Below are 15,360 nucleotides of genomic sequence, written 5' to 3' on the forward strand. Positions count from 1 at the left end.
CTTAAAGCCACATGTGTTGTCTAGTTTAATTACATCACAAAGAAACAGAGACCATGTGTACCCCTTTGAGGTGGTTGGTGTGTTTGTTCTTCTTTATTAGGGACGATCCAGTCCCATCTTTCATCCACACCGTCCACTCCAAAACCAGAACATTCACCTGCTTTACAATTTGTACATTGCTTTATCAAAAGTGCACTTTTTTTTCAAAACCAGTATGGAATAAACATTATTACACCATGTTAAGGGAAGGACTGGGGATGAAACAAAACTAATGCCACTCTAAATTCTACCTGAATGTCAGCATGACATGGCATTTGATTGTATTCATCTTAATTGTGTTTCTGTCTGACTGGTAATGCCAAAACTAGCTAACACTCTGGTTTTTGTTATTGCAATCAGTGCATAAATGTTTCTATGACTAACAACATGACGCGCTTGTGTGTGTGTTTTGTCCCCCCCCCCAGTCTTACGGCATTAATCAGATCATTCCAAGCAAACACGATCACCCATACAATTCTGCTACAACAAACTCCCCACATAACATACAACAGCCCTGGTCCACGTCCAAATAAAGGACTAATTAGCAAAAATAAAAAAAAATTAGAATATCAAAAGAAAATTTTATATAACATTTATAATTACACATAAATAAAATAAAGAAATAAAAAGAGCTCAAATAAAAGAAATGTTTCTTCCCCCACTACTAGATCGCAAGCCAATTTAAAAAAGAAAATATCCAGTTAAGTCTGCATGGAGAAGCCTTATTCAAATGTGAAGACACATCTACAAACGCGCTTCCATAGCATGTGTAAATGTGTAATTTACGTGACATGTCAGTTGGACATAGATTTCAGTATACTTTAGTTCACCCAAAAATTGAAATGATCATTATTTACTCCTCCTCATGATATCCCAGATGTGTATGACTTTCTTCACCATAACACTTGAAGAAAAATATAAAAATATCTTAGCTCAGTAGGTCCTTAAAATGTAAGCGAACGGAAGATTTCTCTTAAAACACCAAAAATCTGACAATTAGCATAAACGTCATTATTTCAACTCAAGCGGTTATTTAATGTATTCTAAAGCAACATGATTGCTTTTGGTGTGAAAAAGATCAATATTTAAGTACTTTTTAACTATAATCTAACACTTCAGGAGAGGCTTGAGTTCAAGGGGTCTCTTCACATTGCCATGGAAACAGATGTAATCTCACATTCTCCACTCAGTTGAGACATCCAGGATGAGCACACAAACGCACCATTGGGAGTTAAGAAAAAAAACGGATCTAAACCAAAACCAACCATGCTACTGTACGGCGCTGCTCTTCCGGTAGTGCGTCATGTGTCTTGCATGTTTCAAATGCCAATGCAATTATGTCACAAGCACATACTGCTGCAGACCGGAGGCATGATTTAGAGTTAAAAAAGTACTTAAAATATTTATCTTTCACACCAAAAGCATTTGTTTTGCTTTAGAATACAGCTGGTGTCGAATTGATGAAGTTTATGCTGACTGTCTGTGATTTTGGAGCGTCAAATGAGAAATCTCCTTTCACTTGCATTTTAAGGATCTACTGAGCGAAGACATTTTTCTTCAAATGTGTTCTGGTGAAGAAAGAGTCATACGCACCAAAGATATCATGAGGGCGAGTAAATAATGAGAGAATTTTCATTTTTGTATGAACCATCCCTTTCAGACAGGTGATACCAGTAGGTTCACTGACCAGCAAAAGCTTACAACCTCTTTACAAACACTGATGTCTTGTTTATAAGATCTTTATACATGCTTTATAACAATTTCAAGAGTTGCTAAACCATGCATGCACTGATACCAAGTAGACTTTACAAAACATATGGAATAATAATCAGCAGCACTATCAGTTATGACCCCTCAAAGATTAAAGCACATTCTTGTCAAACAATCAGTCAAATAAAACCAGTGTAGTTCACACAGCAAACCCCCAAACTAAGCTACAATTTTCATTCTCCAACCATACATTTAATTATTAGGAAGGGATAAAATTAGGCTTGGAAAACACAATTTTGTGAGTTTGAAACCACTCAATAAAACAAACTTGTCGGCAGTATGTATTTTGCCTGTTCTTAACATTACCAAATCTTGCTTGGTGTATTTTTACCTCAAAGATATAATCACAGGGTGGCCTAGTTTGCTTGTAACTATTTACTAGCTGTGAGCCAATTGTGAAAAGTGGCTCATCCTACGTATGCACTATTGGACCCACAAATGAGCAACAGAGTAGTCTCTTTAACAAGACCTAGCAATTCACAGCTTAAACCTCACATTTACAAACAGACCTAAACTGCATTTCAGCATACTGTTGTGCTTCACTTACCATCTATGGTTATGTTCAGTTAAAATGTTTTTAAGAGGGCAGAGGAGAACACAATAGAGATCTAGGGAAGAGCTACTAACATGACACAGAATAGATGCAGCCAATTCAATCTGCTTAATAAATCACAAGTCTCTGTAATGGAGTGCCTATTGGAGCCCTAGTCGAAACACGCATATTTGATTTATCCAACATTTCGATTGTTAAAAAGGGCAAAACTGAATGAGTCAGCATTAATCTTAATCTCACAGCAGTGCCACAGTGATAGTGAAATATGACTGGAAGTGTTTGCAGCTTTTGGTTTATAATAGCCATCAATGGGCTCCAACTTATATTCAAAATAATATAAAGCCCTTATTTCTATTTCCATCTGTTACACTGAATAGTTAGTGCTCCATTGAGTGTGCACTGTATGACACAATCAAATCCAAGCTTTACACTCACTTGCAGTGTACCATAACTGGCAGAATGTTTTACATTCAAGGAATACTGAAAGAGTATTCTTAAGACAAGAAACATCCTTTACACACACACACACACACACACACACACACACACACACTCACTGTTCTAGTCCACACAGAGTCTATAGTGAGGTCTTCAAAAGCCCCATGTAACACTACTTGTGAACTTCTTGACAAACAAATGCTTCCTTCCAGAGTGTGTGCTTAAAACCCTATCAGGTTGAGCAGCTCTACATTGCTCAGTTACAATAGCAACATGAGATATTGGATTTGTTGCAAATGCAACACATTTATAACTAACTGATTGCCTGGCTCTTATATAGCGTGCCATGTTTGACATTCCACAGATGTTCATCTGTGGAGAGTTTCTGTTGTAGGGTGAAGAACCGTTCGGCAGCTTTCTAGATCAGCCATTATATTGTGGCAAAATACAGATTATGAAACACACGATGACTGTGATACTGAATAGTGAACCCAATCATCAAGCTACTGTAAATCAAAATTAACCTTGTTACAGTGTTATGGGGAAAAAGTTTGTACAGTGTCCATTCTCAGGCCTTCAAGACGTACATGTAGCTCATTTCACAACTGTGAGTATATGTGCGTTTGTTTGTGCTGAGCAACACAAAGGAGGCGAGTGAGACAACGGCTAATCAAAAGGCAATTGCTTCCACCTGGTGATTACTGTGCTGTGTCCAGGTCACTCTGGCATCAACTGCTCCTGTCTGGGGCCTGATTGATGCTCTGGTGCAAAGCTCCACTGATAAGCCTGGGTGAAAAGGGACTTGACTGAGAGGGATAGAATAGGGCCATGTCAACAAAGCCCAAGCCTCCCTATCTGCCTCTCACAAATCACACCTTCTCATTCTGTCAGTCACTCCCACTGGCTCAGTCTCTAGACTGGTAAAAGAGTATGTACCCTGACTCAGAATTTTTGGAGATGTCCGAAGTCAGACCGTAGAATTCCTCAATTGCTTGGGCATCTATTTTCTGTGGAGAATAAAAAAAAAAGAAACAATGCATTACTGGATGTTAAGGAAAGCTTTAAGAATCGGATGGATGCCTTAATTATTGACTTGAAGGGGAGTCATTTCTGCACAACTAGTGGCAACAAATGGAACTGCAACCAATTTGTTTGAGCAGCAGGACATATCATTGGCTTGATAAATGGCACGAGATTGAAGACGGACCACCTTCTTTTCTAAGCAATGAATGGTGGTGGAGTGTTTGAAAACAGTAATCCAATTGATCAATTAAATTGGAAAAAAGGTTATTTATTTATTTAAAAAACAAATTATTATATGCTGTACATTATGTACAATATAAATACCTCTCTGTTCTCATTTTGGAAGCAGCAGCACAATTTAAACCACTCAATTATAAATTATTAAAAACAAAACTACAATCCAAGTGTTAACTGGTAGAGATAGAATGTTGTAATGCCTTTATTCCATAAATATAAGGAACTCTGAACAGTTACTGTTCTTCTAAAATATTATTTCTTGCATTATTTAAATAGGATTTCAATCCACAAATGAACTTCGGAATTTAAAGGATCTGGAGAGATTCTGTCTCAGATCCCTTCCAGGTGTTCTCCAACCTCATTAGGCATTATAAGAGAAGACTCAGAGCTGTTATCTTGGCAAAGAAAGGTTGCAAAAAGTATTGAATAAAAGAGTACCAATAATTATGACCAATGTGCTTTGGGGAAAAAATCTCATCAATAAATGTTTTCTCCAGTTTAAATTGTTTTACTTCAATAAAAAGTTCAGTTTTTGTGAATTTTGAGATCAAAAGGACAAACAATGCAGATTTGTTTTTTCACAGCCTTCTTTGCTCATATTTACCAATATTTTTTGCCACAAGTTTACGTGTTGGTCTCAATGTAGACCCTTAAGTATTCACATTCATGCTTTTAAGCCACCAAGTTAAAACAAATTTCTCAGACTAAATCATGTGCCTAGACCTCATGAGGAGCTAATGGAAAGATGGTTCTGGGTAACAATATGTAGAGCATTCTTTGTAGAATGTTTCAACAAAAATGTCTCGTCACAAAAATGAGTCAACTTTCTATTTCAGGTTTATAAATACTGTCAATGTTTCAGAAAGTGATTATTATTAAGATAAAGCAAGAATCTTAGATCTTGGTCTTATAAATGTCACATTCTTCCAATAAAAGTTCCCATTTAGATAAACGCAAATTATTTAGGTCAATGTAAGGTCAATTACAATCCTGCAAGGATTCCAGAGGCGGAAACACAAGCAGGCAGGGTTAAAAGATGTGTGAAATGCTAGACATCCAGAGTACACTAGATACTCTGCACTGCAATCATATTAAATAGGTAAACACCATACAAATTAGGGCTGCATGATATGGAGGAAAAATGTGATATGCTGTTGGAAAATGCGATATTTGATAGCAGTGCACGGAACATTATAACCCCCACCGCTCATGTAAAAAAATGACCATCTATCCCAGTGATCACAAAAACACTTGTCTTTTGTTCCAAATTGCATTTAGACACTGTATTATACAGTTTTACCATTAGCTATTTAGCAGATATTAAAATTCAAATAAGCATATGAATAGTTAATTTCACTATATTATGGAATATCCTAAAATAGTCAATGTCTGTGAAATATAAAAATGTTTACACTGTAATTCACATAATCAGTTCATTCAATGTGGGACTTTTATTTTGAAAATTGTTATCCAGAAGTGCTTGCCATTGACATTCACGTTGGTTTAATGTTCATGTACAAGTTGATGCTGCAGCTGCACTGACAGGAATGATTGTACGGGACAATCCATTGAAACCCATCCTCTGATATACCCAAACGGCCATTAAACAAGCCAAGTTACGTCTCATTATTATCTACACAAATGCTGTTTTGATGCTCTTTAATACGGTGTGTGAAATACTGAGATTCAAATGGAGTGGGGCAAAGTGTGCACTCTTTCTTATGGCACAAAAAAGAAAAATGAATGAACATCAGCGCGCATATTGAAAGATACAGTACGACTTAGTGAAATCAAAAGTGTCTTCTCTATGCTCATATTGACAATGCACGCATACACCAAGTGACAATCGTGCGCCTGGTCTGTTCTCTACTATCTGCGTCGCCATAAATCTTAATTTTCAGCGTATTAAAAATCATATGCATGTAAATCTACATTTGCTATGATATATATATATATATATATATATATATATATATATATATATATATATATTAGTGCAGCCCTAAAATTTAAGTGAAAATGCAAATTTGCAACCCCTGCTGGAAGAAACCATTAAGTTTGCTGAACTGAAACTGTTCCCTTAAGGCCTTGGATGTTTAATTTAAATACTTAAATAGTTTGTAAAAAAAACTAATGAAAATCACCACATACAATAGAAGTCAATGAGGTGATCGTACCAGTGGGTTTAAAAAGACAGAAATATTAAGATTTTTGTTAAAACACTCATTATTCACACTCATTATTATTTATTAAAATAATGGTTTATTACTATTTGAGCATCCGTTTGAGTCGAGACTCCTTTTCAATGTGGATGAACTTCTCGCATTGTGTTAGCATTGTGATTCCTATAGGTAGAGTTTTGTTCCTAACATGGGATTCAGGTTAAGTTACCAGCTTTACGGGTTCATGGCATAAGCTGAAAGATACATTTGTTGTGTTTATGGTCATATTTTCAGGACAATGCGAGTTTTATGTTTTAATATTTTTATTTGCATTGCTGTACATTAGCTACAGAGACTTCCATTGTAAGACCATCGATGTACATGATTTTCTTTTGTTTTTAGAAACAGGAATCAAAATTATATTCTGTGGTAACTGACAACATGCACAGATGCTTAAATTGCATTTAAACCAGAATATTCCCCTAAGGAATAAATCATAAAATATAATTTATATATGCAGAGCAACAAGTAATATTCTGACTCACCTCTACAATGTCATCATCAAACAGTAGCCAGAAGCCATGACTCTTCACTATAGTGATATAATGACCTCGATTTGGACCACTACAAAAGACAGAACAACATATGATGGACTGAAACAAAGGACATTATACAATATACACGTGATCCACAGCACTCTAAACAGAAAAGATATCAGGGATAGTCTGCAATCATTTAGCCATGTAACTAGAGTATTTGTATTTAATTTAATTTCAGAAACTAGACTACTTCCGTTTAGTAAGTGAAAAACTGTTTTAAACATTAGCTCCTTTTAAACATCATAAGGCTGTGCTTTGAAATTAATATAAAACCCTACATCAAGAAAATAAGAAGTTACAGCATGAGGTTAAACTAACCGATGCCCTTGTCTGTCATTTTACAAGCAGAAACCTACCTCCCACAGTGCACCACTACTGCCACTAGGTCATACAATCGGTCAGGGTTAGTGGCATCCCCAGAGGTGTTGAAGAGCCTCAGCTCCAGAGGGAAGACAACGCGGTAGGAGAGCTTGGTGTAGCGATGCAGCTGGTCCATATACTTAAAGCGCTTTAGGTGCAGGGCAAGGATCATGGGTAATTTCTTCACCCGCATCCTATAAGGAAGAAGATTGTCATGATTAATTATTATAACTTGAAATTCCACATCCATTCTCAGGCTGCTCTTTATTTGCCCACTTCATGAGCAACAGTAATTGTAAAAATGTCCAGTTTAATAATGCTCCGTCTGGTGCACACAGCCACACAGTAAATAGTACATGGAAGGTAAGGGTTTGTTCTATAGCGGTGTTTCTCAACTGGTGTGTCGCGAACCAAAGTGGGTCACAGGTCTATTCGGACTGGGTCGCAGACAGCAGGGAAAGAACATGCCATTGTTCTACCATTGAACATTTTTCAGCTGCCGCCTAAGTGAAATTTCAGCTCTTTATACAGGCAAAAATGCTTCTCATCTGCAACGCGATACTATGTTTTTTGCACGAGTGTAATGGAACAACTCGCACCAATGATCTGCTCTCTGATCAACTGTATCTCTGGCACACGTGCTCGCCGTGCATCAATGGCCATTTGAATTCTAGTGAAAATTGTTCTTGTTTAAATCACTATGGAGGAAGACAAACCTCTCAAACAGGCAGCCCTGACCATTATATACACCAGTTGGGTGGAACATAGCAACAGTGTGCTATGTGCCAAATTAAAGTTGTTGTTTTAAAAATGACATCATCATTACCCATACAAAAAAAATTCACATTTTACAGTAGTAGCAGGTAGTAGTTAGGTAGAATCTATACTACACTATAATATATTATTACTAGAAATACTAGCTAGATTGCCATAGCCATGGTAATGAGGGGCCATCACGGTCTTATGCCTGTACTTATATGTCATTACACTGCAAACATAAGGCCAAATACAAAAAGGCTTTAAAATCTGGACCGCCAAGACTTGTGGAAAAATTATGTATAAAGTTTTCCTCATTTGTAATATGTTCTGTTAGAATGATGTATGATTTAAGAAATAAACATATTGGGATTATTTAAATAAATACTTGAAAACCATGAAAAAAAACTAAGATAAAAGAAAATGCTATCCAGGATACATTAAATATATGTTATGTTTTTTAATTTGGCGCGTCACCACTTGATGTCCACTGTAAAATCTGGGTCCCGAAGCAAAACCAGTTGAGAACCACTAGCATTCATTTTACAATGGTTGATGTAAATAATCACAGCAAATTAGCATCAGGGATTAAAAAGCCAGTCTATTACAACTCTGTACCTTTTCTGAGCTTCCTGTTTACTTCTGCATTGCTCGCAGTAGTACTTGTATTCACTACATAAGGTCTCTGTGTTGCTGAAACCCCTGTCAATGCAGAGAGAACACGTTAACCTTCCACAAACAATAATGAGCATTAAACAAAGAACCGTAATAATGTTGTTGCAATCAAGTGTGAGGTCTGAGGCATTACCTAAGACAGTGTGTGATGGAAGTATTCTGCTCCACATCTACCGATAGGTCCAGGAAGTCCTCATCTTTACTGCTCACCTAGGTACAAGAAAGAGCTCATTCAATTTTCATGCATCTGCCCTGGGTACTTCTGCCACATATATTCTAATGACACAAATAAATAAAAACTGTATAAGTTCTGTGACTATTAGTCCATGTCTTTGAAACCATCGGTATTCTAGTGAAATCCTAAAAGCTGACAAAATTAACCTTAAGATGAAAAACACATTTAAAACATATTGTCTTTCACTAGGGAAAACGGACCAAAAACATTGATGAGTCGTCTTAAACTACACTGATTTTTAACCAAATGTTGTCTAAAATAAGAATGTCTCTTCCCATGAAACTGATAAGTAGCAAGTACTATAACATGGTTTATGGCTGTGACATGTTATAAAAAAGGGACAAGCCCTTCTAGATGTCCTGCCAAAGTTCCTTTTTTAATAGGAACTATGTCCACACACAGGAAAGGAAACTGCACTCGTCAAGTGATTTCATGGGGTCATTTGGATAAAACACAAATGCATTTCAGATCTCACGTCAGCCGAGAGAGTTACCAATATTTACCCAATTTCTATGTACTGTGACACACTGTTGAAAACAAAGAGACCAAATAATGGTTGGACAAAGAAACAGACCACAGAGCGATAAGTTGAAAACACATGTTAAGATACACATGCACGTGTATCAAATCTACCCTTAATGCTTCAGACACTGCAAGCAATACCTTGCGGGATATATGGAGAGGTTGTACGGTCTTGCAGCCTTTTATACATGCTTGCCAGATTAATCAAATCCTTAGGGCAAATCACAGTCACAATAAAAACATTTTCCCCACACTTTTACTTCCTATCCCCATATCTCAATAGACTCACTCTACCTCCTCTGACTCACCGCTTCACAGTTAAGGCACCGTGTCTCATTGGTCAGTGTGCCTTGGAAGATCTCATGCACCCATGTCTGCTGGGTCTTTTCCTCTGTTTCACCCTCTCCTGTGCTACTGCCGTGTCCACCGCCGCCTCCTCCACCTCCACCCCCACCGTTCTGCACAACCTTTCCATTCTGCTGTCTCTCTTGGCTCTTCTCCTCCTGTAGCAGGTCTGCAATGGTGTTGAGCAAGTAGTTGAGGAATTCGTGTGCATCCTGCTGCATGTAGTTGTCAAACAACTCTGTAGGTAGAGTAGAACAAAGTGTTGATAGCATTAAGTAGTTATATTTAAACAGTGTATATAAAAAATGCATGACGATTCAAATCACACGCACACAAAGTATTTAATCACTTTTATTATTGTATTTAGGCAACGCAAAATAATACAGACAGTAAATGGACAACACTTCTTTATATTATGTCATCTTCACTGACTGCAAGTGTAAAAATACAATGCAACCACTCAGATTCATGAAGGGAAGTTGATTCAGTCTAATATACTTACAAATACCCAAGCTGTCAGTTTGAATCATTGGAACGACTGTTTCATCAACTCACTTTACTTTTACTCATGTCCAACTAGTAAAGAACCGAGAACTCGTATCGTGTTATGTGCACTTAAAGTTGAAGTGTAATTTCTGCACCACTAGATCCACCGAACGGAATTGCAAAAATAAAAACATGGTTTTCAAACATCTTTCCACATATGTCCCCGTCTGCTGATGAACAAACAAAGAAACAGTACGGTGGCTGAGAAGTGCACAACACAACCAAATCAGCAAAGCAAATACAAGCTGAAAGCACAATGGAAACAAGTCACAACACAATGAAATAAAGCCACAACACAACAGAAAAGCCACAGCTAAACAGAAATAAGCCACAGCACAAATACATTAAGCCACAGCACTGTATTTAACAGCAATATTAACAGAAAATAAACATTTGTCAAGCACTTTAAGTTGTGTGGCAATCTGACAATGCATAGAGATCATGAAGCTGCTCCAAAGATGCAGAAAGCTGCTTGTCCCACTGCAAGTAACTACAATAGAAGTTTCACGGTCAACACATCACAAAAAGAAAGAGTTGATCTAGAAACTTTCCCTGGACCCTGAGCACTTCGCCATCCAAGTGGAGGGTACAGCCTGCAAACAGCCCATGTTCACAGAAGCAGGACACTTTATAAGAGCTGCTAAAAGAATAGCCGCAGGTACTGCAACATCATTTTCGCATTATTGGCCATATGGATTTAAGCAAATGAAAATATGTGCATTAAGAGTTCTGGTAGAAACCCAACCAGGTTAAATTGTCCAGAGCACTCAATTATTTTCAGATACTTTTGTTGTGCTGCGTCTTATTTCATCATATTGTGGCTTATTTTCATTGTGTTGTGGCTTTTTTCCATTGGGCTGTGGCTTTTCTCTTTTATGTTTTCAGCTTTTGTTTGCTTTGGTAATTTGGCTGTGTTGTGCACCCCTCAACCACCATAAAACAGTCCGCCCCAAACTCAAGCCATTGGTTGAGTCAATGTTGTTGTGTAGGGCTGGGCAGGCCACTCAAAAGCAAACAAAGGAATTTTTAGAATGCCATAGAGACACAATGTTTATGGTTTTACAAATGGCTTGCTTACATATTGTTGTCTCTACATATTAAGCTGGGACAAAAATAATAATACAAATATAACACCGAGGTCAACTGATAGTGGATCTTGACGATACCAATAACTAAGGTGGTGGAAAAGGCTGATAAACGATTAATCGACCAACAGTTTTAAAACTGATTTATAGAATTTACAGAAAGCATTTTCTTAATATGAGGGGCTGTAAAAGCGGTCTACTGTACCTATTACACTCTTCAGCTTTAAGGTTTGTGATACATCAATTAGTATGCTATAATTACTAACAGGTTGTTTATAGAACAACACTTTAGTTTAATTTAGTTTTTTGTAAAAAATGTTCTTTAAATAAAAACATATACACATATATGTGGCTACAAATCCAGAATTCTGTAGAAAACACTGATTCCAAAGTGTTTTCCAAACAACATCTAAGTATATATATATATATATATATATATATATCTACATTCAAAATATGTATAAACATACTGGTCCATGTTTATTAACTGTGTCACTATTCACAGTGCAAGGCTAAACAGTTTCTGTATTTAGCCATGTTCAAAATTATCAGTTCATGCATCTCTAAACACCTGCATAACTTCCCCAACAATCCACATCAATAACATCTCCCATGTCAGTCAGTCCAATCCCTTATTGTAACAACGAGGCTTCCCTCTCACCATTTTCCTTCCTCAGACGGGAGATGAACTTCTTTGGTGGAATGACTCCCACTTTCTTCTTCTGGGTTGCAATGCTGTTGAACAGGTCAGCCAGGCAGGTGAGCAGGCTCTCTTTACGTCGTGGCTGTATCTTATAGGCCAGTACTTTCTCGCGGAAGGGCCGGCAGAAGTACAGTGCCTGCAACACTGAGTTGCAGTAGCAGGTGTTGCCAAACTAAGAGACCAGATAATGGTTGGACAAAGAAACAGACCACAGAGTGATAAGGTGAAAACACATGTTATGATACACGTGCACGTGTATCAGATCTACCCTTAATGCTTCAGACACTGTAAGCAATTCCTTGCGAGATATATGGAGAGGTTGTACGGTCTTGCAGCCTTTTATACATGCCATACAGAATAATATAAACTTACATTAACCAGCCCAAAGTAGTGTTCATTAACAGGAAACTGTTCCGGTCCAATCTCCTTTTCCAAAGCAGAAGCATTGGCGCCCTACAGAGAACAGAAACACCAATAACATTTATCTTTGCTCATGGGGTCTCAATAATACACCCTGAGTGCCCAGGAGTACCCTAGACCTTTTTTGAGACTAACAGGAACATCCTGTTTGTGGAGTATGATGCCAGGCTTGGCATTAACAGGATGCAGTTGCCAGGCAAGCATACTCACCAAGTTTCACAAGGGGAGAATAATGGTGGAAATGCATCTGTGTCTGGGCACAGTCTTTGACTACACAAATGCTAAAAGGCCTAGCATAGAGCACCAGAGGGATCCGATTCATCACAACTGATGTAAGACAAGTGAGAAGACTTCCTTTTCTCAACTGAAGTACATCCATACATATGTTGTGGTTTGTGCTCTACAGTATGCAAGAATCCAGACATGCAAGGACACACACACACATACAGTGCATCTGGAAAGTATTCACAGCGCTTCACTTTTTCCACATTTTGTTATGTTACAGCCTTATTCCAATATGGATTTAATTCATTATTTTCCTCAATTCTACAAACAATACCCCATAATGACAACGTGAAAGAAGTTTGTTTGAAATCTTTGCAAATGTATAAATAAAATAAAAAAACACATGCACATAAGTATTCACAGCCTTTGCTCAATACTTTGTTGAAGCACCTTTGCCACCAATTACAGCCTCAAGTCTTTTTGTGTATGATGCTACAAGCTTGGCACACCTATTTTTGGGCAGTCTCTCCAATTCTTCTTTGCAGGATCTCTCATGCTCCATCAGGTGGATGGGGAGCGTCGGTGCACAGCCATTTTCAGATCTATCCAGAGATGTTCACTCGGGTTCAAGTCATTCACTAAAGGACATTCACAGAGTTGTCCCATAGCCACTCCTTTGTTATCTTGGCTGTGTGCTTAAGGTCGTTGTCCTGTTGGACGATGAACCTTCGCCCCAGTCTGAGGTCCAGAGTGCTCTGGAGCAGGTTTTCATCAAGGATGTCTCTGTACATTGCTGCATTCCTCTTTCCCTCGATCCTGACTAGTCTCCCAGTTCCTCCCACTGAAAAACATCCCCACAGCATGATGCTGTCACTGTATGGATGGTATTGGCCAGGTGATGAGCGGTGCCTGGTTTCCTCCAGACATGATGTTTGCCATTCAGGCCAAAGAGTTCAATGTTTGTTTCATCAGACCAGAGAATTTTGTTTCTCATGGTCTGAGAGTCCTTCAGGTGCCTTTTGGCAAACTCCAGGCAGGCTGTCATGTGCCTTTTACTGAGGAGTGGCTTCCGTCTGGCCACTCTGGCTTTTCCAAATCATGTCCAATCAATTGAATTTACCACAGGTGGACTCCAATCAAGTTGCAGAAACAGGATTCACCAGAGCTCAATTTTTAGTGTCATGGCAAAGGCTGTGAATACTTGTGATTTTTTCGTTTTTTATTTTTAAGAAATTTGCAAAGATTTCAAACAAACTTCTTTCACGTTGTCATTATGGGGTATTGTTTGTAGAATTGAGGAAAATAATGAAATAAATCCACATTGAAATAAGGCTGTAACATAACAATATGTGGAAAAAGTGAAGCGCTGTGAATACTTTCCAGATGCACTGTATGTATGTGACAGTGTGTGTATGCATGTATGCTCTTGCATACTGGAGAGCACAATCAACAAGATATAAACCTGTCTTCTCTCCATAACTGATAGGATAGCTACACAATTATCAGTCCCCACTAGTAACTAAGGATGTTGACGCATAAATAACATCTGCTATTTGTAGCATTTATTGATTGCTATGAATAAATATTAAACTGTTCTTCTAAGAGAACACCCACTAACTACCCGCAAACAAAAAATAAATAAGATTTCACTATTTATTATTTCGTTTAGTATAATATAATAAATAAACTTAACACAGTATGCACACAGTGTGCATTATAAACCCCAAACTTTAAGATGAATTTCTTCTAGTTCAAGTGTAATTGTCTCGCTTTCTCATTTAAAAGTAAATAAGCACCACTCAGATAATATTCAAAACATAAAAACAACTTTAGCAGTGGAGCTATTGTCTCATGTATGACTTCGCCTGTATGACACCATTTTCACACATCTTCTTAACAAAACGATAATAAAAATGTTAAAAAAGTGTCCAGATGACTAATTTTATCAGATGAGTCTGAGCCGCCTGACTAATCAAACATGGGCAGTATGTGTGTGCCGCTCGCTAACACGCTAGGCTACACAGTTAAACCTCGTGCTGAAAACAAACTGTCAAAAATGCTTTAAAGTCAATCTAACAACATCTCCGAACTTCCACTGTGTCTATCAACACAGATAGTGAGGTGTGCAAACTTTGTGTGGATGTGCTACCCTCTCATGACACGGTTGTTTATCTGTTAGCTGTTGCGCTAGCCGTGTTAGCAGGCTAATCCAAACACAGGTTAGACGCAGTGGACAGGACAGCACTCGCTCACAAGAATACAAACTCACCATCGTACAAATCGAGGCGATCTTTCGGACTGTCATGAGTATTTCCATCCGTCTGCCGCCATATTGGACCGAACCCCTATTTAAAACTGTGACTGTCGCACAGGCTGAAGTTCCGGTGAATATTGGAGTCGGTCCAGCTCGTAGCGGAATGAGGGAGTGTCGCCACGCTCAGTTCAGCAGCTGCGCAGTAAACACAGGTCCGGTTCGTCATAGTGAAATCCGTACAAATTTGCCTTTCTCATTCATCCCTTCTCTGGTTTCTGTATACTGATACTTTGACGACTGGAGAGCATTGTGTACATTATGTCGCCATATATTGCTTTTGACCGACGTGTGTAGGCTACTTTATAGATCAGAAGGAGACCGGAAATATACTGAAAAAAGATATGCAGATCGAT

At 38.0% G+C, this 15,360-nt stretch overlaps 1 protein-coding gene across 1 annotated transcript; it reads right to left on the reverse strand.

Annotated features, from left to right (window-relative positions):
• Positions 1 to 111: 111 nt before the first annotated feature.
• On the reverse strand, positions 112 to 15,092 carry LOC127638515 (ubiquitin carboxyl-terminal hydrolase 12-like). Its single transcript, XM_052120113.1, has 9 exons — positions 14,963 to 15,092; positions 12,421 to 12,501; positions 12,007 to 12,220; positions 9,678 to 9,952; positions 8,746 to 8,822; positions 8,556 to 8,639; positions 7,178 to 7,375; positions 6,768 to 6,846; positions 112 to 3,807 (listed from the first exon to the last, which is right to left on the reverse strand). The coding sequence occupies exons 1-9, from the start codon at positions 15,008 to 15,010 to the stop codon at positions 3,706 to 3,708; spliced, it is 1,158 nt and encodes a 385-aa protein (XP_051976073.1). The 5' UTR covers positions 15,011 to 15,092; the 3' UTR covers positions 112 to 3,705.
• Between the last annotated feature and the right edge of the window lie 268 nt (positions 15,093 to 15,360).

Source organism: Xyrauchen texanus, chromosome 1 (assembly GCF_025860055.1).
Source record: "Xyrauchen texanus isolate HMW12.3.18 chromosome 1, RBS_HiC_50CHRs, whole genome shotgun sequence".
NCBI classification, from domain to species: Eukaryota; Metazoa; Chordata; class Actinopteri; order Cypriniformes; family Catostomidae; genus Xyrauchen; species Xyrauchen texanus.